The 22,756-nt window shown below is 43.7% G+C and overlaps 1 protein-coding gene across 2 annotated transcripts in view; it reads right to left on the bottom strand.

The window, feature by feature from the left end:
* Window positions 1-768: 768 nt before the first annotated feature.
* IMP3 (IMP U3 small nucleolar ribonucleoprotein 3) overlaps window positions 769-22,756 on the bottom strand; it is a 279,600-nt gene continuing 257,612 nt past the window's right edge. For both annotated transcript variants that reach the window (XM_069231072.1, XM_069231073.1), the window contains one exon: window positions 769-878. Coding sequence is in view for 1 of the 2 variants with exons in the window: in XM_069231073.1 (XP_069087174.1) it covers window positions 852-878 (27 nt within the window). In the remaining variant the exon portion in view is untranslated. The remainder of the gene's footprint in view (window positions 879-22,756) is intronic.

Here is a 22,756-nt window from a genome sequence, read left to right as displayed (position 1 = left end):
GCCTAGCAGTGGTTGTCAGACATTTGCCAAAACGCAGAGTGGGCAAAACTCAGCAAACTCTGCCAAGGGAGCAGCATTTTTCGCCCACCCCTAATTGTAACCAAGATTGAAGATATCAGTTTTCAGATGTTTCCTGAAAGCACTGACTAAGTTGTTTGTCTACCATATGGGATACAAATGTCAAAATTAACTTATAGCACAACTCAATATTCATCTTGGAGCTCTGCAGCACGCATCACTGCACCCAATTTGCTTGCATGTTCCATTGGGCTCTGGAGTAATATCTAGCAAACTCTAGAAAAATGCCGCAGCTGGAGCCAACAGCAAACCAATTCATAAAAACTCTTGTGGCAGCAAAAATGCTTGAAAACTGGTAGCATTTAATTAAACCACATTTTACTTTGCAAACATTGAAAACAATGCCAAGAGGAGAGTCTAAAAGTGAACATATGAGAGCAACAAACCTAGAATTCGCACCACCAGACCGTTGAATCTACATTAGGCTCTTAAGTTCTCAAATTAGGAAAAAACACTGTGGACCAACATAGGAACAATCGTTTTAATTATTAATTCGCTTGACCGGTGTTTCAGCCTGGATAGGTAAACAGCTTTCTCAACATTTAGTTCTTCTGAAACTCACTAAACGTTTTGTATATATGATCTCATGGTTATACAAGAGTTTCTCGAGCACACATCACGCTAATTCAGAACAAAGCTTCCGTTGTCCATTCATTTTTTGACATCTAAGTAAAAAAAAGACACTGTTGCTGTAGTTCTTGAATACGTATTTATTACATTTTTAAAAAAGGACCAACACCTTTCTTGAAGCATCCTTTAACGGAAGTCTGGGTTCACACTCCAAGGTCAAAATCATCCCTCTGAAAAAAAATATAATCAAAGAATGGTCAGTGTAAAATAAAGGTATCGTGAAAAAGGTCATAGTGCCAACTAAGGCAGCAGTGCCACAAAAATCTACTTTTACTAATAATTAGAATTTTTACTAAATAACTGAAAATATTTAGGTTCGGCTTAAACCAGAACCACTTTTTTGCTGTTCAAGCTTCCACTCCATGATAGTCGCCGTTACCATAGCAACAGGCAGTGCAACCTGGAAGTGGATGATACAACTCCTATACTGTATTACAATTCTCCAGGATGGAAGGAGCTGACAAAACGTCTGATAATAGGTGGGAGAGAATCGGGACATGAGGCTACCAGACTGGTATGCGCACAGACCTTTGGCAAGCTAACATACAGCAGCTAGGAGTTGGGAAAGTCTACAGCAGGATGAATATTTTAGTCGGTCAAACCCACCCTGCACTCGAGAAGGAACCCAGACTGAAAAGTACTCAAAGACAGGAGGACTAAAAAGCTAGAGGACAGTGTGTGGAGGGGTAGCAACAGCAGAGCAGGTTCTGCTGCCTGAAAGGAAGACAGGAGAGACAGGCGGGACCAAAGGCGGGATTGGCAAATGCTGTGTTGCATCTGCTGGACCACAGAGGAAACACAAAGGAGCCCCAGAATCTCCAAGTGATGGAGATTCCACCGCATCCGCCTATACTAGAAGCACCAAGGTCAATAGGCCACAAGGAATCTCTGTCGCCCAGGTGCTCCGCCTTCCCATTAGGAGGGTCCGATTTTGGACCTCTGTACATCTGGTCTTTCTCTTTCAGGATCCTTTTTTGCCATCTCCTCTTTCTTTCCTGCACTCGCCTTTCCAGGCCCTCAAACCAAGCTTTGTTGACACTAGCTAAAATGAAGTACTCACTGAAATTCACCAGGTGGTGTTGGTAGACTGGCATGGGATCCTCCAATGAAAAGTACACCAAGAAAGGTAGCCACTGTAGCAGTATAAGTAGAGAGGTGAAGAAACCAGTAAATGGGTTCAAGTCTATTGTTAAAGGGTGCTGGGTGACTTGGTAGAATAGTATAGGAGAAGCTTTCCCTGCTAATTTCGTGTCTCAGTGTATGAGGAAGATTGGCCCTATTATTGCTGCCCATATCTGCTGTGTTTGAGGGAAGTTTGCTCTACAACGTGTACTGTGCATATTGGGTGGGAGGGAACAGCTTGCACTTCTACCCGTTATGTCATTTTGTTAACAGTTTTATATAGCACTGCATTTAGTTTTATGGCTACTTCAAAACTGAGCCGAAAATACAAATCCAAGCAGATCAAAATTAAACGTTCAAAGGCTGTAAGCATCCAGTCTGATACAAGGACAGTTTCTGTATCTATCATTCTTCAGTTGCAGCCTCTGGTAGGATTTCAATTGTTTGATTTTTTTTGTTTGCTTGAGTGGCAGGTGGTTAGGTTTTGGCCTTCAGTTTGGATTTAGGAAATTGCAGACTGGGATCATATACCCCAGTGACTGACCAATATTTTAGCCATCTGAACAATTGCTACTACACATGGTATGATGAACAAATGGGATCCATTGAGGAGTCTACTGTTAAATAGACTGTACCAGAAAGTGCATTACTGAAGCTAATTAACTGTTTCTTCTAATAGAGACTTAAAACCGCAGAATGCTCACCTTTTGATTGATACCAGAGCAGTACCTCCTGTAAGGTGGATTTGTGAACAACCTCAAACCAGAAAGTTCTGTGGTACTTACTCGGCAGACCTGACTGTCTAGACAACAATGCCTCGTGAACGTATGGAGTAGCACCCACATAACTGCCTGCCAAATATCCAGAACCCACACCCTGCATGCCAACACAGTTATAGCAGCCTTGGCTCTGATAGAGAGAGCTGCATGTATTCCAAAGGTTGCTTTCTTGCAAATGTACAGCAGATTTTACTACAGAGCACAATCCAGTAAGAGATGGTCCTTTTCTGCACAGCCTTGCCTTTCTTTGCTTGAAAGAATCTGATCCAACCTGTGTTCTTTGGAGTGATCAATATAGAAATCGAGGACCCTTTTTGGATCCAGCCAGTGAAGTCTCTCCTCCTCTTAATAATGGTGAGGCGGAGCAAAGAATGCAGGTAGGGTGATGTTCTGGCCAACATGAACGGGAGTCACTATCTTTGGAAGGGTCCCCAAATCCTTACTGAGGTGAATCCATTTTAGCTTCCCACCGGGCACAGGAGTCAGCTTAACCATTGGCTTGCAGGCCTGTTGCCACCCTCACCTAGTGACATCTTACCCACTTAGCATGCTCTGTTTTATTCCATTTATTTTATTGTTTCTTTTACCACTTTGCAGATACCTACATTTTATAAGAAATGTTTTGCTTTTGCTTATCAGGGCCATTCTGAGAAGGCGTCATTATCAGTGATGTAAGTAGGTATTGTCATCATGTCCCTTTCTCACTTACGTTTGACAGGAACATAATGCACACTTGTTAGAGATTATTTATGTAATTGAGGACACAAGTCTACCACATTATCAGTTGTTTAGGAACATACCTGCGTCAGGGATCCTACATGAGGTGTATAAATACATCTCACATGGCCAATGTCATTAGAGGGGTTCCTTCAAGATTCCTTCTATACTGCATGTCACCTTGCTGCAGAACTCAGCCTTTGTGTCTTCACAAAAGTCTGACCTAGAGGCCTCATTCCTAGGTAACAAGGAGGGGGGTGGGGGCTTCCATTGGATATGGTACTGGCGGATTAGGGTTTATCACACCTAGCTCATTAGGGTAGAGATTAGGCTCTCTTTGCTAGGAATTTCATATCTTATATGTATGGCAATATGGTAGGGGTTTTCATATTCACAGCTCATCTTCACAATTTTGCTATTACTGCTCATCCTAATCATTGCAATTCATGCATTTTATCGTAGATTGCAGTCTTTTTAATAAATATATTGAAAACTCTACTGCATCTCCTTCCTTCAAAGGTGTGAATGAGGCTTATTGCTAATGAGAGAAAAGGGTAACTTCCGTTCCCACACGACTCCCACTGAGAAGTCTCATCTAGACTCCATGCGTAGGGCTACCACAAATAACCTTTATTGTCTAAGTTTGGTGAGGTACTGCTTGTGAGCCTGGAGGGTTGGGCCAACAGTTGCGACTTATAGGAGGGACTCAGTCGCCTACAAACAGGCGTGCGGTCACCTCTAAACCAGCAGTCTCACTAATGATCAAGAATCCAACTACGACAGTACAACCAGCTTGTCTGTGTAGAATGTGGTGTACGGTGAAGTAGGAGACAGGGCCTGTAACCTGCTCCCCCTCAATATTATGGTGGCATAAAATGCTGTCTTGAGGGCAAGGAGCCAGAGAGAACAACTTTGGAGAGGCCAAAAGGAGCACACATGAAGAATGTGATGACCACATTAAAGTCCTATTGGGAAATAATGAATGGAGAAGAGAGATACATGTTACTTGGCAAGGGACAAAACTACCAAAACTTCAGACAGTTTGGCCTGTAGAGAGTCGATTTACTGAGAACAAGGACAGAAGTTGAAAGAGTAGGATCATAGTCCAAATATCTTGGACTCTCCGGGGAGATGCAAAACTACACATGTGCAGAATGGCTTTAAAGAAGGTGAGCCTGTGTGAAGGAGTCAGGTGTGAAAGCTCTCGGACGTCTAAAGGACACACATCAGCCGCAGTCCCCAGGCCTGGGAGATCCCGATCCCTGGTGCCTCATTGGTCAGCAGGTAGACTTCCTCCCTGTCTGACTTGTGGTGTGCCTGAGACACCCCTGGACCTCGCCTGTAGCCTCTGTGTGACCCCCGGGGACTCCCCATAGACCAGCATTGGAAACCCAACGTCCTGTTTGCACCCTGTACCCGGCCGCCCCTGTGCTGCGGAGGGTGTGTGTTTGGTGCCTACTCGTGGCCCCTTCAGTGCTCTTTTAATCCCCCCCCAGTCTGCCCTCCGAGTCGTGGGAACTGACATGCTGGCTGACTGGATTCCAAGCACCCCCCTATCTACTTAGGAGCCCACATTAAATTTGCTCATCTCGGACCTCTGCACTCGGCTGGCCCCATGTTGCTGGTGGTGGGTGTTTGAGGTTCAGTTGAACCCCAACCGTTGAACTTTCTAAAACCTGGAGACAGACTTTAAGTGTTGTACTTACCTGTAAAAGATCTAACTTTTCTTCACCCCAGGGACTGTTTGAAAATTGCATGTGTCCATTTTTTTAAAACAGCTTTTTGCCAATAATTCAAAAACTGCATTACTTCCCTATTTCAAACAAAGTACTGTTGATACCTGTGTGAAATACGAAACTTTTAAGGTACTTAACTGCAACTTGAATCTTGTGGTTCTAAAACTAAATGTAGAAAATATATTTTTGCAATATAAAAACCATTGGTCTGGAGTTAAGTCATTGAGTGTGTGCTTCTTATATTTTCTGTGTTTGTACAACAAATGCTTTGCACTACCCTCTGATAAGCCTAACTGCTCGACCACACTACCACAAAGAGCATTAGTATTATCTACTTTAGCCTCTGTTAAGCCTCTGGGGAACCCCTGGACTCTGCACACCATATCGCACTTTGATATAGTATATACAGAGCCAGCTTCCTACATCCACCATCTAGTATTGGGCTTGGAGTGTTGCAAGTTGTTTTGTTTGAATAATATTTTCGAGTGACTCCTCCTCTCAGTGATACTGCGCATGGGTATCCAGTCCTTTGTTAGATTGTTTTCCAGCAGGTTGGTGAGGTAAGGAATGTGTGTGCGTATATATATATGGAAAATGTCACTTACCCAGTGTACATCTGTTCGTGGCATGGGTCGCTGCAGATTCACATGCTGTGCACAGTCCGCCGTCTGGTGTTGGGCTCGGAGTGTTACAAGTTGTTTTTCTTCGAAGAAGTCTTTTCGAGTCACGAGACCGAGGGACTCCTCCCCTTTCGGTTCCATTGCGCATGGGCGTCGACTCCATCTTAGATTGTTTTCCCCGCAGAGGGTGAGGATGGAGTTGTTTGGTATAAATAGTGCCCATGCAATGGAGTGAATATGTATGTATGATAAGAGTTTCTAAAAATTATTTACAAATGTTCAGATGTTTAAGGTTTATGATCTACTTCTAAACGGCTACAGGCTTCCCGGGGAGGTGGGAGGGTACATGTGAATCTGCAGCGACTAATGCCACGAACAGATGTACACTGGGTAAGTGACATTTTCAGTTCGATGGCATATGTTGCTGCAGATACACATGTTTGGCATAGACTATAAAGCAGTTACCTCCCCTAAAAGCGGTGGTTTAGCCTGTAGGAGTTGAAGTAGTTTGGAATAATGTTCTTAGTACAGCTTGGCCCACTGTAGCTTGTTGTGCATTTAGTACGTCTACACAGTAGTGTTTAGTAAACGTATGAGGCGTAGACCAGGTTGCAGCCTTACATATTTCGCTCATAGGAATGTTTCCTAGAAAGGCCATTGTAGCACCTTTCTTTCTGGTTGAGTGTGCCTTTGGTGTAATAGGCAATTCTCTTTTGGCTTTAAGATAGCATGTTTGAATGCACCTGACTATCCATCTAGCAATGCCTTGTTTAGAGATTGGATTTCCTATGTGTGGTTTTTGAAAAGCTATGAACAGTTGTTTTGTTTTCCTGATTAGCTTTGTTCTGTCAATGTAATACATTAGTGCTCTTTTGATGTCCAATGTATGTAGTGCCCTTTCAGCCACAGAATTTGGTTGTGGGAAGAACACTGGCAATTCTACTGTTTGATTTAAATGGAATGGTGAGATTACTTTTGGCAGAAATTTAGGATTTGTTCTTAGAACTATTTTATTGTTGTGTATTTGAATAAATGGTTCTTGTATGGTAAATGCCTGTATTTCACTTACTCTTCTGAGGGATGTGATTGCAATGAGAAATGCGACCTTCCAGGTTAGATATTGCATTTCACAGGAATGCATGGGTTCGAAAGGGGGACCCATGAGTCTTGTTAAGACGATGTTAAGGTTCCATGAAGGAACTGGTGGTGTTCTTGGTGGTATAATTCTTTTTAGCCCTTCCATGAATGCTTTAATAACTGGTATTCTAAATAGAGACGATGAATGAGTAGTTTGTAGGTAAGCAGATATAGCTGCGAGGTGTATTTTTATAGATGAAAAAGCGAGATTCGCTTTTTGCAAATGTAGTAAGTATCCTACTATGTCTTTAGTAGAGGCATGTACTGGTTGTATTTGATTGGCATGGCAGTAGTAAACAAATCTTTTCCACTTAGATGCATAGCAGTGTCTAGTGGAAGGTTTTCTAGCTTGTTTTATGACCTCCATGCATTCTTGTGTGAGGTCCAAGTGTCCAAATTCTAGGATTTCAGGAGCCAAATTGCCAGATTCAATGATGCTGGGTTTGGATGTCTGATCTGTTGTTTGTGTTGTGTTAACAGATCTGGCCTGTTGGGTAGTTTGACATGCGGTACTAGTGAAAGGTCTAGTAGAGTTGTATACCAAGGTTGTCTTGCCCATGTGGGTGCTATCAGTATGAGTTTGAGTTGGTTTTGACTCAACTTGTTTACTAGATATGGAAGGAGAGGGAGAGGGGGAAAAGCGTACGCAAATATCCCTGACCAATTCATCCATAGAGCATTGCCTTGTGATTCGCGGTGTGGGTACCTGGATGCGAAGTTTTGGCATTTTGAGTTTTCTCTTGTTGCGAACAAATCTATCTGGGGTGTTCCCCAAATTTGAAAGTACTTGTTCAGAACTTGGGGGTGAATTTCCCATTCGTGGACTTGTTGGTGGTCTCGCGAAAGGTTGTCTGCTAGTTGGTTTTGTATTCCTGGAATAAATTGTGCTATTAGGCGAATGTTGTTGTGAATCGCCCACTGCCAAATTTTTTGTGTTAGGAGGCACAATTGTGTTGAGTGTGTTCCTCCTTGTTTGTTTAGATAATACATTGTTGTCATGTTGTCTGTTTTGACAAGAATGTATTTGTGTGTTATTATGGGTTGGAAGGCTTTTAACGCTAGAAATACTGCCAACAGTTCTAGGTAATTGATATGAAGTTTTGTTTCGTGTATATCCCATTGTCCTTGAATGCTGTGGTGATTGAGGTGTGCTCCCCACCCTGTCATGGAAGCATCTGTTGTTATAACGTATTGAGGCACTGGGTCCTGAAATGTCCGCCCTTTGTTTAAATTTTTGCTGTTCCACCATAGAAGCGAGAGGTATGTTTGGCGGTCTACCAACACCAGATTTTGAAGTTGACCCTGTGCCTGTGACCATTGTGATGCTAGACACTGTTGTAAGGGTCGCATGTGTAGTCTTGCGTTTGGGACAATGGCTATGCATGATGACATCATGCCTAGAAGTTTTAGCACAAGTTTTGCTTGTATCTTTTGGTTTGGAAACATAGCACTTATTAGCTTGTGGAATGCTTGCACTCTTTGTGGACTTGGAGTGGCAATTCCTTTTGATGTGTTGATGGTTGCTCCTAGATATTGTTGTGTTTGACACGGTTCTAGGTGTGATTTTGTGTAGTTGATGGAAAACCCCAGTTTGTGAAGGGTTTGTATGACAAAGGTGGTGTCGTTTGCGCATTTTTTTACTGTGTTGGTTTTGATTAGCCAGTAGTCTAGGTAAGGGAACACATGTATCTGTTGTCTCCTGATGTGTGCTGCTACTACTGCTAGACATTTTGTGAACACTCTTGGTGCAGTTGTTATTCCGAATGGCAACACCTTGAATTGGTAATGTATTCCTTTGAATACGAACCGTAGGTACTTTCTGTGAGAAGGGTGTATTGGTATATGAAAGTACGCATCCTTTAGGTCTAATGTGGTCATGTAATCTTGCTGTTTGAGCAGTGGAATGATGTCTTGTAGTGTGACCATGTGAAAATGGTCCGATATGATGTAGGTATTTAGTGTCCTGAGATCTAATATTGGTCTTAATGTTTCGTCTCTTTTTGGAATTAGAAAGTACAGGGAGTAAACTCCTGTGTTTTTTTGTTGTACTGGTACTAATTCTATTGCATCCTTTTGCAGTAGTGCTTGAACTTCTAGTCCTAAAAGTTCTAAATGATGTTGTGACATTTTGCGTGTTTTGGGGGGGATGTTTGGTGGGAAGTTGTGGAATTCTATGCAATAGCCATGTTGGATTATTGCTAATACCCAATTGTCTGTTGTAATCTGTTGCCAAGATTGGTAGAATTGGCTTAGTCTTCCCCCCACTGGTGTTGAGTGAAGGGGTTGCGTGACTTGAAAGTCACTGTTTAGGTGGAGGTGTTTTTGGAGTCTGGAATCTTCCCCTACTCCTTGGGAATTGACCCCCCCGATATCCCCTGAAACCACCCCTTTGGAAGGAACCCTGATATGGTGTGGTTCTTGATTGTTGGCTGGTGGTGTCTGTGGGTTGGCCACAAAACCCCCCTCTAAATGGAGTTTTTCTGAAAGAGCCTCTGCTCTGCGGGGAGTAGAGTGCGCCCATGGCTTTGGCCGTGTCTGTGTCCTTTTTAAGTTTTTCAATGGCTGTATCCACTTCCGAGCCAAACAGTTGTTTCTCGTTGAAGGGCATATTAAGGACAGCCTGCTGGATTTCAGGTTTGAAGCCTGAAGTGCGTAGCCAAGCGTGTCTCCTTATGGTGACAGCAGTGTTGACTGTTCTTGCTGCAGTATCGGCTGCGTCTAGTGAAGAGCGGATTTGATTGTTTGAGATCGTTTGTCCCTCTTCCACTATTTGCTGCGCCCTTTTTTGGTATTCCTGGGGAAGATGGTCTACGAGAAGTTGCATCTCGTCCCAGTGTGCGCGGTCATATCTGGCCAGCAGCGCTTGTGAATTTGCGATGCGCCACTGGTTGGCTGCCTGTGACGCCACTCTTTTCCCTGCCGCGTCAAATTTTCTGCTTTCTTTGTCCGGAGGTGGGGCGTCGCCAGATGTATGTGAATTTGCTCTTTTGCGAGCTGCCCCTACTACCACAGAGTCGGGTGGTAACTGCGAAGTAATAAACACTGGGTCTGTGGGTGGTGGTTTGTATTTCTTATCCACCCTTGGGGTGATGGCTCTTGATTTTACGGGCTCCTCAAAAATTTGTTTTGCGTGCCGTAACATCCCTGGTAGCATTGGGAGACATTGATATTGGCTATGTGTAGCCGAGAGGGTGTTAAATAAGAAATCATCCTCTATAGGATCGGAATGCAGTTGGACATTGTGGAAGTCTGCAGCCCTAGCCACCAGTTGCGAGTATGAGGTACTGTCCTCTGGCGGTGACGGCTTTGTGGGGTATGACTCGGGATCATTGTCCGGCACTGGGGTGTCATACAGGTCCCAAGCGTCTTGATCCTGATCGTCATGACTTATGGTAGTTTGCGCTGGTGAGTGCATTTGTGGCGGTGTTTGTGCCGGCGATGCCTGTGGAGGAGAGGGCGGAGGCGTGACTTTTTTAACCACTTTGGCTTGTGGTTGTGTGTCATCCTTTGGAAGTCCGATCTTTCTTTTCCTCATGATTGGGGGAAGGGTTGATATCTTCCCTGTATCTTGCTGGATGCACAGTCTCTTTTGTGTGTAGTCCGATTCTACACTTTGGAGCTCTTGTCCAAATTTGTGCATTTGGCCACTTAGTCCTTGTTCCTCTGAGTAGGATGAAGGTGTGGTATTTTTCGGCGCCGAGAGAGAATGTTTTTTTCGGTTTCGGCACCGACAGAATTTTTGTTCCTTTCGGCATGGATTCTCGGTGCCGATGTCTTTCGGTGCCGGTATCTTGTTTTTGTCTCTCGGAGCCGCTTTCTCGGCTCCGAGGTTGCTCCATGGCGGTCCCTCGACCGGAGTCGGGTGTCTTCGCTATGGGCGTGCCCTTTTTCGGCCCCTTCAACGGGTCGCCTGATTTATGGGTCGAGCCATGGCCTGTTGGCAGTGGCGTCCCCTGGGCTTTTGGTTTGTCGATGGATTTACTTTTCGACGTCTTACTCACAGTTTGTTGCTGTTGTTCGACGTCGGAGTCTCCGGATTCTGATTCCGGAACCGAGAATGTTTCCTCTTCGTCGTCGAAACGTTGTTTTGTCGACGTGGACGCCATTTGGTGACGCCTGGCTCTTCGGTCCCGGAGTGTTTTTCTGGACCGGAAGGCTCGACAGGCTTCACAGGTATCCTCCTTGTGCTCGGGGGACAAGCACAAGTTACAGACCAAGTGCTGATCTGTATAAGGATACTTACTGTGACATTTTGGGCAGAAACGAAACGGGGTCCGTTCCATCGGCTTCGATGTCGCACGCGGTCGGGCCGACCAGGCCCCGATGGGGGATCGAAACTGCCCCAAAGTCTTCCGATGATCGGTGTCGATGTACCTAACTATCCCGATACCGAACGGAACAATACCGACGCTTTCTTCCGAGATTCTGACTAACTTTCCGAACCGAAACACGGAGCGAAAAGGAATACGTCCGAACCCGACAGCGGAAAAAAACAATCTAAGATGGAGTCGACGCCCATGCGCAATGGAGCCAAAGAGGGAGGAGTCCTTCGGTCCCGTGACCAAAAAGACTTCTTCGAAGAAAAACAACTTGTAATACTCCGAGCCCAACACCAGGCAGCGGACTGTGCCAAACATGTGTATCTGCAGCAACATATGCCATCGAACACAGATGTACACTGGGTAAGTGACATTTTCCGTTCGATGGCATGTGTAGCTGCAGATACACATGCTGTGCATAGACTAGTAAGCAGTTATCTCCCCAAAAGCGGTGGTTCAGCCTGTAGGAGTTGAAGTAGTTTGAAATAATGTTCTTAGTACAGCCTGACCTACTGTGGCTTGTTGTGCAGTTAACACATCTACACAGTAGTGCTTGGTAAATGTATGAGGCGTAGACCAGGTTGCTGCCTTACATATTTAGTTCATTGGAATATTCCCTAGAAAGGCCATGGTAGCTCCTTTCTTTCTGGTTGAGTGTGCCTTTGGTGTAATAGGCAGCTCTCTTTTTGCTTTAAGATAGCAAGTTTGAATACACTTAACTATCCACCTAGCAATGCCTTGTTTTGAAACTGGATTTCCTGTATGAGGTTTTTGAAAGGCAATAAATAGTTGTTTTGTCTTCCTAATTTGTTTTGTTCTGTCAATGTAGTACATTAGTGCTCTCTTGATGTCTAATGTATGTAGTGCTCTTTCAGCTACCGAATCTGGCTGTGGGAAGAACACTGGTAATTCTACTGTTTGATTTAATTGGAACGGTGAGATAACCTTTGGTAAGAATTTTGGATTTGTTCTTAGAACTACCTTATTCTTGTGTATTTGAATAAATGGTTCTTGTATGGTAAATGCCTGAATCTCACTCACTCTTCTTAGAGATGTGATGGCAATGAGAAATGCAACTTTCCACGTTAAGTATTGCATTTCACAAGAATGCATGGGTTCGAAAGGTGGACCCATGAGCCTTGTTAAGACAATGTTGAGGTTCCATGAAGGAACAGGTGGTGTCCTTGGTGGTATAATTCTCTTTAGGCCTTCCATAAACGCTTTAATGACAGGTATTCTAAATAGGGAAATTGAATGAGTAATCTGCAGGTAAGCAGATATTGCGGTGAGATGTATCTTTATGGAAGAGAAAGCTAGATTTGATTTTTGCAAATGTAGTAAATATCCTACTACATCTTTTGGAGATGGGTGCAATGGTTGAATTTGATTATTATGGCAGTAACAAACAAATCTTTTCCATTTATTTGCATAGCAGTGTCTAGTGGAAGGTTTTCTAGCTTGTTTTATGACCTCCATACACTCTTGTGTGAGGTCTAAGTGTCCAAATTCTAGGATTTCAGGAGCCAAATTGCTAGATTCAGCGATGCTGGGTTTGGATGCCTGATATGTTGTTTGTGTTGTGTTAACAGATCTGGTCTGTTGGGTCTTGACATGAGGTACTACTGACAGGTCTAGTAGTGTTGTATACCAAGGTTGTCTTGCCCATGTTGGTGCTATTAGTATGAGTTTGAGTTTGTTTTGACTCAATCTGTTTACTAGATATGGAAGGAGAGGGAGAGGGGGAAAAGCGTACGCAAATATCCCTGACCAATTCATCCATAGAGCATTGCCTTGGGATTGATGGTGTGGGAACCTGGATGCGAAGTTTTGGCATTTTGCGTTTTCTTTTGTTGCAAATAGATCTATTTGAGGTGTTCCCCAAATTTGAAAGTAAGTGTTCAGTATTTGGGGGTGAATTTCCCATTCGTGGACTTGTTGGTGATCCCGAGAGAGATTGTCTGCTAGCTGGTTCTGGATCCCTGGAATAAATTGTGCTATTAGGCGAATGTGGTTGTGGATTGCCCAATGCCATATTTTTTGTGTTAGGGGAGACAACTGTGTCAAGTGTGTCCCCCCCTGTTTGTTTAAATAATACATTGTTGTCATGTTGTCTGTTTTGACAAGAATGTATTTGTGGGTTATCATGGGTTGAAATGCTTTCAACGCTAGAAATACTGCTAACAGTTCTAAGTGATTTATGTGAAACTTCCTTTGATGTATGTCCCATTGTCCTTGGATGCTGTGTTGATTGAGGTGTGCTCCCCACCCTGTCATGGAAGCATCCGTTGTTATGACATATTGTGGCACTGGGTCTTGGAAAGGCCGCCCTTTGTTTAAATTTGTACTGTTCCACCATAGAAGCGAGATGTATGTTTGGCGGTCTATCAACACCAGATCTAGAAGTTGACCCTGTGCCTGTGACCATTGTGATGCTAGGCATTGTTGTAAGGGCCGCATGTGCAATCTTGCGTTTGGGACAATGGCTATGCATGAAGACATCATGCCTAGGAGTTTTAATACCATTTTTGCTTGTATCTTTTGTGTTGGATACATGGCCTGTATCACCTTGTGAAATGTTTGAACCCTTTGTGGACTTTGAGTGGCTATCCCTTCTGTTGTGTTGATTGTCGCTCCTAAGTATTGCTGTGTTTGACACGGCAAAAGGTGTGACTTTGCATAGTTGATGGAGAAACCCAGCTTGTGAAGGGTCTGTATGACATACTTTGTCTGACGTGAACACCTTGTTAGAGTGTTGGTCTTGATTAACCAGTCGTCTAAGTAAGGGAACACGTGTATCTGCTGCCTTCTGATATGTGCAGCTACTACTGCCAGGCATTTTGTAAAGACTCTTGGCGCAGTTGTTATTCCGAATGGCAACACTTTGAATTGGTAATGTATTCCTTTGAATACGAACCTTAGGTATTTCCTGTGGGAAGGATGTATCGGTATGTGGAAATACGCATCCTTTAGGTCTAATGTTGTCATGTAGTCTTGCTGTTTGAGCAGTGGGATTACGTCTTGTAATGTGACCATGTGAAAGTGGTCTGATTTGATGTAGGTATTTAGTGTTCTGAGATCTAGTATTGGTCTCAGAGTTTTGTCCTTCTTTGGTATTAGAAAATACAGTGAGTAAACTCCTGTGTTTTTCTGTAGGCTTGGTACTAATTCTATTGCGTCCTTTTGTAGTAATGCTTGAACTTCTAGTCCTAGAAGATCTATATGCTGTTTTGACATATTGTGTGTTTTCGGTGGGACGTTTGGAGGGAATTTGTGAAATTCTATGCAATAGCCATGTTGGATAATTGCTAAGACCCAAGTGTCTGTTGTTATTTCTTCCCAAGATTCGTAGAATTGGCTTAGTCTTCCCCCCACTGGTGTTGTGTGATGGGGTTGTGTGACTTGTGAGTCACTGTTTATTTTGAGGGGTTTTGGGACCTTTAAATTTTCCCCGACTTCTTGGGAATTGGCCTCCTCTGTATTGTCCCCGAAAACCTCCCCTTTGATATTGACCCTGGTAGGTAGGTGGTCTTGTCTGTGAAGTGTTGGTTTCTATGGGTTGACCCCGAAACCCTCCCCTAAAAGGTGTCTTCCGAAATGTGCCTGTGCTCTGCGTGGAGTAGAGTGCACCCATGGCTTTGGCTGTATCGGTGTCCTTTTTTAGTTTTTCAATGGCAGTGTCTACCTCCGGCCCAAACAATTGCTGTTCATTAAACGGCATATTGAGCACAGCCTGTTGGATTTCGGGTTTGAACCCAGAAGTGCGCAGCCAAGCGTGCCTCCGTATTGTGACTGCAGTGTTTATTGTCCTTGCAGCTGTATCGGCTGCATCCATGGAAGACCGTATCTGATTGTTCGAGATACTTTGTCCCTCTTCCACCACTTGTTGCGCTCTTGTTTGGAACTCCTTGGGAAGGTGTTAGATGAGATGTTGCATTTCATCCCAATGAGCCCTGTCGTATCTTGCCAAGAGTGCTTGCGAGTTGGCGATACGCCACTGATTTGCTGCTTGTGCTGCAACTCTTTTTCCTGCTGCATCAAATTTGCGGCTCTCCTTGTCTGGAGGTGCTGCGTCACCTGATGTATGAGAGTTGGCTCTTTTACGAGCTGCCCCCACAACTACTGAGTCCGGTGTTAGTTGTGTTGTAATAAATATTGGGTCTGTGGGAGGTGCCTTATATTTTTTCTCCACCCTTGGAGTTATGGCTCTGCCGTTAACTGGCTCCTGAAATATTTGTTTTGAGTGCCTTAGCATTCCTGGGAGCATGGGAAGGCTCTGATACTGGCTATGGGTGGAGGACAGGGTGTTAAAGAGAAAGTCATCCTCAATAGGTTCCGAATGTAGTGAGACATTGTGGAATTCGGCTGCCCTTGCGACCACCTGTGCATATGATGTACTGTCCTCAGGTGGTGACGGTTTAGTTGGATATGAGTCTGGACTATTGTCAGACACTGGGGGGTCGTAGAGGTCCCATGCATCGGGATCATCCTGGCTCATTGTGGTATGAGCTGGTGAGTGCATTAGTGGTGGAGTTTGCGCCGGTGATGCATGTGTTGATTGTGGTGGAGAAGGTGGTGGTGTTACTTTCTTTACCACCTTTGCTTGTGGTTGCTTGTCCCCTTGTTGGAAAACAAGTTTCCTTTTCATCTTGATTGGGGGAAGAGTGGTTATCTTCCCTGTGTCTGCTGAAGCTCTTCACCAAATCTATGCAATTGGGTGTTTAAGTCCTTGTTCCTCTGTATAGGAACTAATTTTCGGTACCGAGCCTTTTTTCGGTACCGAAACCGTTTCGGTAGGCTTTTTAGTCTCCGAAGAAGATTTCTTTGATTTCGGCGTGGTATCTCGGTGCCGAACATCTTCGGTGCCGCTGTCTCTGCGCCGAATTGTCTTGGAGCCGGTGTCTCGGCTCCGAGGTTGCTGTGTGGCGGTATCACGACCGGAGTCGGATGACTTCGACACCAGTATGCCCTTTTTCAGTGCCTTGGCTCGGTCACCTAGTTTTTGGGTTAAGCCATGGCCTGTTGGCAGTGGCGTCCCCTGGGCTTTTGTGGACTTTTCGTGAGTCCTAATTTTCGAACGTCTTACTCACGGTTGTTATGTCTTCGGCGTCGGATTCCCCCGAATCGTGGATGGAGAACGCTTCCTCTTCGTCCTCGAACCGATGTTGTCCTGTCGGCGTGGACGCCATTTGCAATCTTCTGGCTCTTCGGTCTCTGAGCGTCTTCCTCGACCGAAACGCTCGACAGGCTTCACACGTATCCTCCTTGTGCTCCGGGGACAGGCACAAGTTACAGACCAGATGCTGATCTGTATACAGATATTTGCTATGGCATTTAGGACAGAAGCGGAACGGGGTCCGTTCCATCAGTCTTGAAGTCGCACGCGGTCGGGCCGACCAGGCCCCGACAGGGGGTCGAAAATACCCCGAAGGGCCACCGGAGCTCTTCAAGATTCGGTGTCGATTTGTGCTAACTAACCCAATACCGAACGAAACAATACCGACGATTTTTTCCGAGATTCTAACTAACTTTCCGACCCGAAACACGGAGCGAAAAGGAACACGTCCGAACCCGATGGAGGAAAAAAAACAATCTAAGATGGAGTCGACGCCCATGCGCAATGGAACCGAAAGGGGAGGAGTCCCTCGGTCTCGTAACTCGAAAAGACTTCTTCGAAGAAAAACAACTTGTAACACTCCGAGCCCAACACCAGACGGCGGACTGTGCACAGCATGTGTATCTGCAGCTACACATGCCATCGAACATATATATATATATATGGAAAATGTCACTTACCCAGTGTACATCTGTTCGTGGCATGAGACGCTGCAGATTCACATGCTGTGCATTATCCTGCCATCTAGTGTTGGGCTCGGAGTGTTACAAGTTGTTTTTCTTTGAAAAAGTATTTTCGAGTCACAAGACTGAGGGACTCCTCACTTTCGGCTCCATTGCGCATGGGCGTCGACTCCATCTTTGATTGTTTTCCCCACAGAGGGTGAGGTAGGAGTTATGTATATAGTAAAGGTGCCCATGCAATGGATTAAGTATGTATGTACATAATGTGTATAAGAATAGTATATATTTACAAATTTACAAGTTTCATTCAACTTATAACGGCTACAGGCTCCCGGGGAGGCGGGAGGGCGCATGTGAATTTGCAGCGTCTCATGCCACGAACAGATGTACACTGGGTAAGTGACATTTTCCGTTCAATGGCATGTGTAGCTGCAGATACACATGCTGTGCATAGACTAGTAAGCAGTAATCGCCCCAAAAAGCGGTGGCTTAGCCTGTAGGAGTTGAAGTTGTCTGAAATAATGTTCGTAATACAGCCTGTCCTACTGTGGCTTGTTGTGTTGTTAACACATCTACACAGTAATGTTTTAATGTTTTGTGAATGTGTGAGGCGTAGACCATGTGGCTGCTTTACATATTTCTGTCATAGGTATATTCCCTAAAAAAGCCATTGTGGCGCCTTTTTTTCCTAGTGGAATGCGCCTTTGGTGTAATAGGTAGATCTCTTTTTGCTTTGATATAGCAGGTCTGAATACATTTCACTATCCATCTGGCAATGCCTTGTTTGGATATTGGATTTCCTGCATGAGGTTTTTGGAAAGCTACAAACAATTTTTTTGCGAAACTGTTTTGTTCTATCAATGTAATACATTAGTGCTCTTTTAATGTCTAACGTATGTAAGGCTCTTTCGGCTACTGATTCTGGTTGTGGAAAAAAGACTGGGAGTTCCACAGTTTGGTTTAGGTGGAACGGTGATATAACTTTTGGTAAGAATTTGGGATTTGTACGGAGAACCACTTTATGTTTATGTATTTGTATAAAGGGTTCTTGTATAGTAAATACTTGTATTTCACTCATTCTTCTAAGAGATGTGATAGCTATCAGGAAGGCTACTTTCCAAGTTATGTACTGCATCTCACAAGAGTGCATGGGTTCAAATGGTGGTCCCATGAGTCGTGTTAACACAATATTGAGCTTCCACGAGGGGACTGGTGGTGTTCTCTGGGGTATGATTCTTTTTAGTCCCTCCATAAATGCTTTGATGACTGGTATTCTAAAAAGTGATATTGAATGTGTAATCTGCAGATAGGCAGATATTGCTGTGAGATGTATTTTAATAGAAGAAAATGCTAGTTTAGATTTTTTTTAAGTGTAGTAAGTAGCTTACAATGTTTTTTGCGGAAGCATGTAATGGCTGAATTTGATTATTGTGGCAGTAATAAACAAATCCTTTCCATTTGTTTGCATAACAATGTATTGTAGTAGGTTTTCTAGCTTGTTTAATGACCTCCATACATTCTTGTGTAAGGTTTAAATGTCCAAATTCTAAGACTTCAGGAGCCAGATTGCTAGATTGAGCGATGCTGGATTCGGGTGTCTGATCTGTTGTTTGTGTTGAGGTAACAGATCTGGTCTGTTTGGTAGTTTGATATGAGGTACTACTGACAGGTCTAGCAGTGTTGTGTACCACGATTGCCGAGCCCAGGTTGGTGCTATTAGTATTAGTTTGAGTCTGTTTTGACTCAATTTGTTTACCAGATAAGGAAGGAGTGGGAGAGGGGGAAAAGCGTAAGCAAATATCCCTGACCAACTCATCCATAACGCATTGCCCTTGGACTGAGGGTGTGGATACCTGGACGCGAAGTCTTGGAATTTTGCGTTTTCTTTTGTTGCGAATAGGTCTATTTCTGGTGTTCCCCAGCGTAGAAAGTAAGTTTGTAGTATCTGGGGATGAATTTCCCATTCGTGTGTTTGTTGGTGAGCTCGACTGAGATTGTCGGCCAACTGGTTTTGAATCCCTGGGATGTATTGTGCTATTAGGCGAATGTGATTGTGAATTGCCCAATGCCAAATTTTTGGTGCTAAGAGACACAGTTGTGAGGAGTGTGTCCCTCCTTGTTTGTTTAGGTAATACATTGTTGTCATGTTGTCTGTTTTGACAAGAAAGTGTTTGTTGGCTATTAGTGGTTGAATTGCTTTCAATGCTAGAAACACTGCCAACAGTGTCTAAATGATTTATATGCAGTTGTTTTTGGTGAACGTCCCATTGTCCCTGTATACTGTGCTGGTTGAGGTGTGCTCCCCACCCCATCATGGAAGCATCTGTTGTGATCACGTATTGAGGCACTGGGTCTTGGAATAGCCGCCCTTGGTTTAAATTGATAGGATTCCACCATTGAAGCGAGAAGTGTGTCTGGCGGTCTATCAACACTAGATCTTGAAGTTGACTCTGTGCTTGTGTCCATTGTGTTGCTAGGCACTGTTGTAAGGGCCGCATGTGTAGTCTTGCGTTTGGGACAATGGCTACGCATGAAGACATCATGCCTAGAAGTTTCATTACAAACCTCACTTGGTAGTGCTGGTTTGGGTACATGTTTAATATTATATTTTGGAAGGCTTTTACTCTTTGTGGGCTTGGAGTGGCAATCGCCTTTTGTGTGTCGAGTGTTGCTCCCAAGTATTGTTGTATTTGGCACGGTTGTAGATGTGATTTTTGGTAGTTTAGAGAGAACCCTAGTTTGTGTTTTCTATAACGTATTGTGTGTGTAGAAGACACTGTTGTTGAGTGCTGGTTTTTATTAACCAGTCGTCTAAGTAGGGGAATACGTGCATGTGCTGCCTCCTTATTTGAGCAGCTACTACTGCAAGGCATTTTGTGAATACCCTTGGGGCTGTTGTTATCCCGAATGGCAACACTTTGAACTGGTAATGCACGCCTTGGATTACAAACCTTAAGTATTTCCTGTGGGAAGGATGTATGGGTATGTGGCAATATGCATCCTTGAGATCTAATGTTGACATGTAGTCCTGTTTTTTGAGCAATGGAATCACGTCTTGAAGTGTTACCATGTGAAAGTGATCTGATTTGATGTACAGATTCAGTGTTCTGAGTTCTAATATGGGTCTCAGTGTTTTCTCCTTTTTTGGAATTAGGAAATACATGGAGTAGACACCTGTTCCTTTCTGATGGTTGGGTACTAGTTCTATTGCTTGTTTTTGTAACAATGCTTGGACTTCTAGTTGTAACAGGTCTAAGTGTTGTTTGGACACATTGTGTGCTCTTGGGGGCACATCTGGTGGCAATTGTAGGAATTCTATGCAATAACCATGTTGGAAATTGGCTAGGACCCATGCGTCCGTAGTTATGTTTTCCCAGTTGTGGTAGTATGCGGCAAGTCTCCCCCCCCCCCCACTGGTGTTCAGTGGTGGGGGTTTGTGACATTGAAGTCACTGTTTGGTCTGAGGGGTTTTTGGGCTCTGGAATTTCCCCCTTGCTTTTGGGAATTGTCCACCCCTGTATGTTCCTCGAAAACCTCCTCTTTGGTACTGGTATGTGGGTCTGACTTGTGAGGTGGAAGGCTCTGTGGTTTGGGAATGAAACCCCCCTCTAAATTGCGGCTTTTTAAAAGTGCCTCTGTTCTCGTGACTCGAAAAGACTTCTTCAAAGAAAAACAACTTGTAACACTCAGAGCCCAACACTAGATGGCAGGATAATGCACAGCATGTGTATCTGCAGCTACACATGCCATTATATATATATATATATATATATATATATATATATATATATATATATACACATACAGAAAATGTCACTTACCCAGTGTACATCTGTTCGTGGCATGTTCCGCTGCAGATTCACATGATGTGCATACGTCTGCAATCTAGTGTTGGGCTTGGAGTGTTACAAGTTGTTTTTCTTCGAAGAAGTGTTTGAGTCACGGGATCGAGTGACTCCTCCTCTTCGGCTCCATTGCGCATGGGCATCGACTTCATGTTAGATTGTTTTCCCGCAGAGGGTAAGGTAAAAGTGATAGAGTATAAAGAAAAGATGTCCATGCAAATGGAATATATATATATATATATATATATATATATATATATACACACACACATATATATATATACATAAATACACACACATATATATGTACAAGTGTTTGTTTAACTTAAAAGGCTTCCGGGGAGGTGGGAGAGTGCATTTGAATCTGCAGCGGAACATGCCACGAGCAGATGTACACTGGGTAAGTGACATTTTCCATTTGATGGCATGTGTAGCTGCAGATACACATGCTGTGCATAGACTAGAAAGCAGTTATTCCTCCCATAAAAGCGGTGGTTAGCCTGTAGGAGTTGAAGTTGTTTGAAATAATGTTCTTAATACAGCTTGACCTACTGTGGCTTGCTGCGCTGCTAAAACATCTACACAATAATGTTTAGTAAATGTATGTGGTGTTGACCAAGTAGCTGCTTTACATATTTCAGCCAATGGTATATTTCCTAATAAGGCCATTGTAGCCCCCTTGTGGAATGTGCTTTAGGTGCAACTAAGAGTTGTCTTTTAGCTTTAAGGTAACATGTTTGGATGCATTTTACTATCCATCTTGATAAACCTTGTTTTGAAATGGGGTTACCAGTGTGAGGTTTTTGAAAAGCTACAAATAGCGGTTTAGTTTTCCTGAATGGTTTTGTTATATATATGTAGTACATTAGAGCTCTTTTAATATCTAATGTATGCAGGGCTCTCTCTGCCACAAAATCTGGTTGTGGGAAGAAGACTGGTAGTCCACTGTTTGATTGATATGAAAGGGTGATACTACTTTAGGAAGAAATTTAGGGTTAGTTCGTATTACTGCTTTATGTACTTGTATGAACGGTTCTTCAATTGTGAAAGCCTGAATTTCACTAACTCTTCGCAATGATGTAATTGCGACTAGGAAGGCAACTTTCTATGTTAAGAATTGCATTTGACATGAGTGCATAGGCTCAAATGGTAGGCCCATAAGTCCCGTAAGCACTATGTTTAGATTCCACGAAGGCGCTGGAGGTGTTCTAGGTGGGATGATGCGTTTTAAACCTTCCATGAAGGCTTTGATAACAGGTACTCTAAATAAAGAGCTGTGCTGTATATTTTGCAAATATGCGGAAATTGCAATGAATTAGATTTTTGCAAATAGCATACAATCTCTTGTATTGATGCTGAAAGAGGGGCAATTTGTTTAGATTGACAGTAATATACAAATCTTTTCCATTTGTTGGCATAGCACTGTTTGGTAGTGGGTTTTCTTGCTTGCTTAATTACTTCCATACATTCAGTTGGTAGTTGTAGATACCCAAATTCTATGACCTCAGGAGCCAAACCGCTAGATTGAGTGTGTTGGGATTTGGATGCCTGATCTGCCCTTTGTTTTGTGTTAACAGATCTGGTCTGTTTGGAGTGTGGTACTACTGACAGGTCTAATAGTGATGTGTCCCATGGCTGACATGCCCACGCTGGCGCTACGGGTATCAGATTGAGCGTGTTTTGACGCAGTTTGTTGACTAGAAATGGAATGAGTGGGGAAGGGGGAAAAGCGTAAGCAAATATCCCTGACCAATTGATCCATAGAGCATTGCCCTTGGATAGGGGATGTGGGTATCAGGATGCGAAGCTTTGGCATTTTGCGTTTTCGCTGGTGGCGAACGGATCTATGTCTTTGTTCCCCATTGATGAAAGTATTTTTGAAGTACTTGAGGGTGAATCTCCCACTCGTGTTTGTTGATGATTTCTGCTGAGAACATCTGCTAATTGGTTGTGTATCCCTGGAATGTACTGTGCTAC

This window comes from Pleurodeles waltl, chromosome 4_2 (genome assembly GCF_031143425.1).
Source record: "Pleurodeles waltl isolate 20211129_DDA chromosome 4_2, aPleWal1.hap1.20221129, whole genome shotgun sequence".
In the NCBI taxonomy this organism is placed as follows: domain Eukaryota; kingdom Metazoa; phylum Chordata; class Amphibia; order Caudata; family Salamandridae; genus Pleurodeles; species Pleurodeles waltl.
The sequence above is the reverse complement of the archived record's forward strand: the minus strand, read 5'-3'. Positions and strand labels throughout refer to the sequence as shown.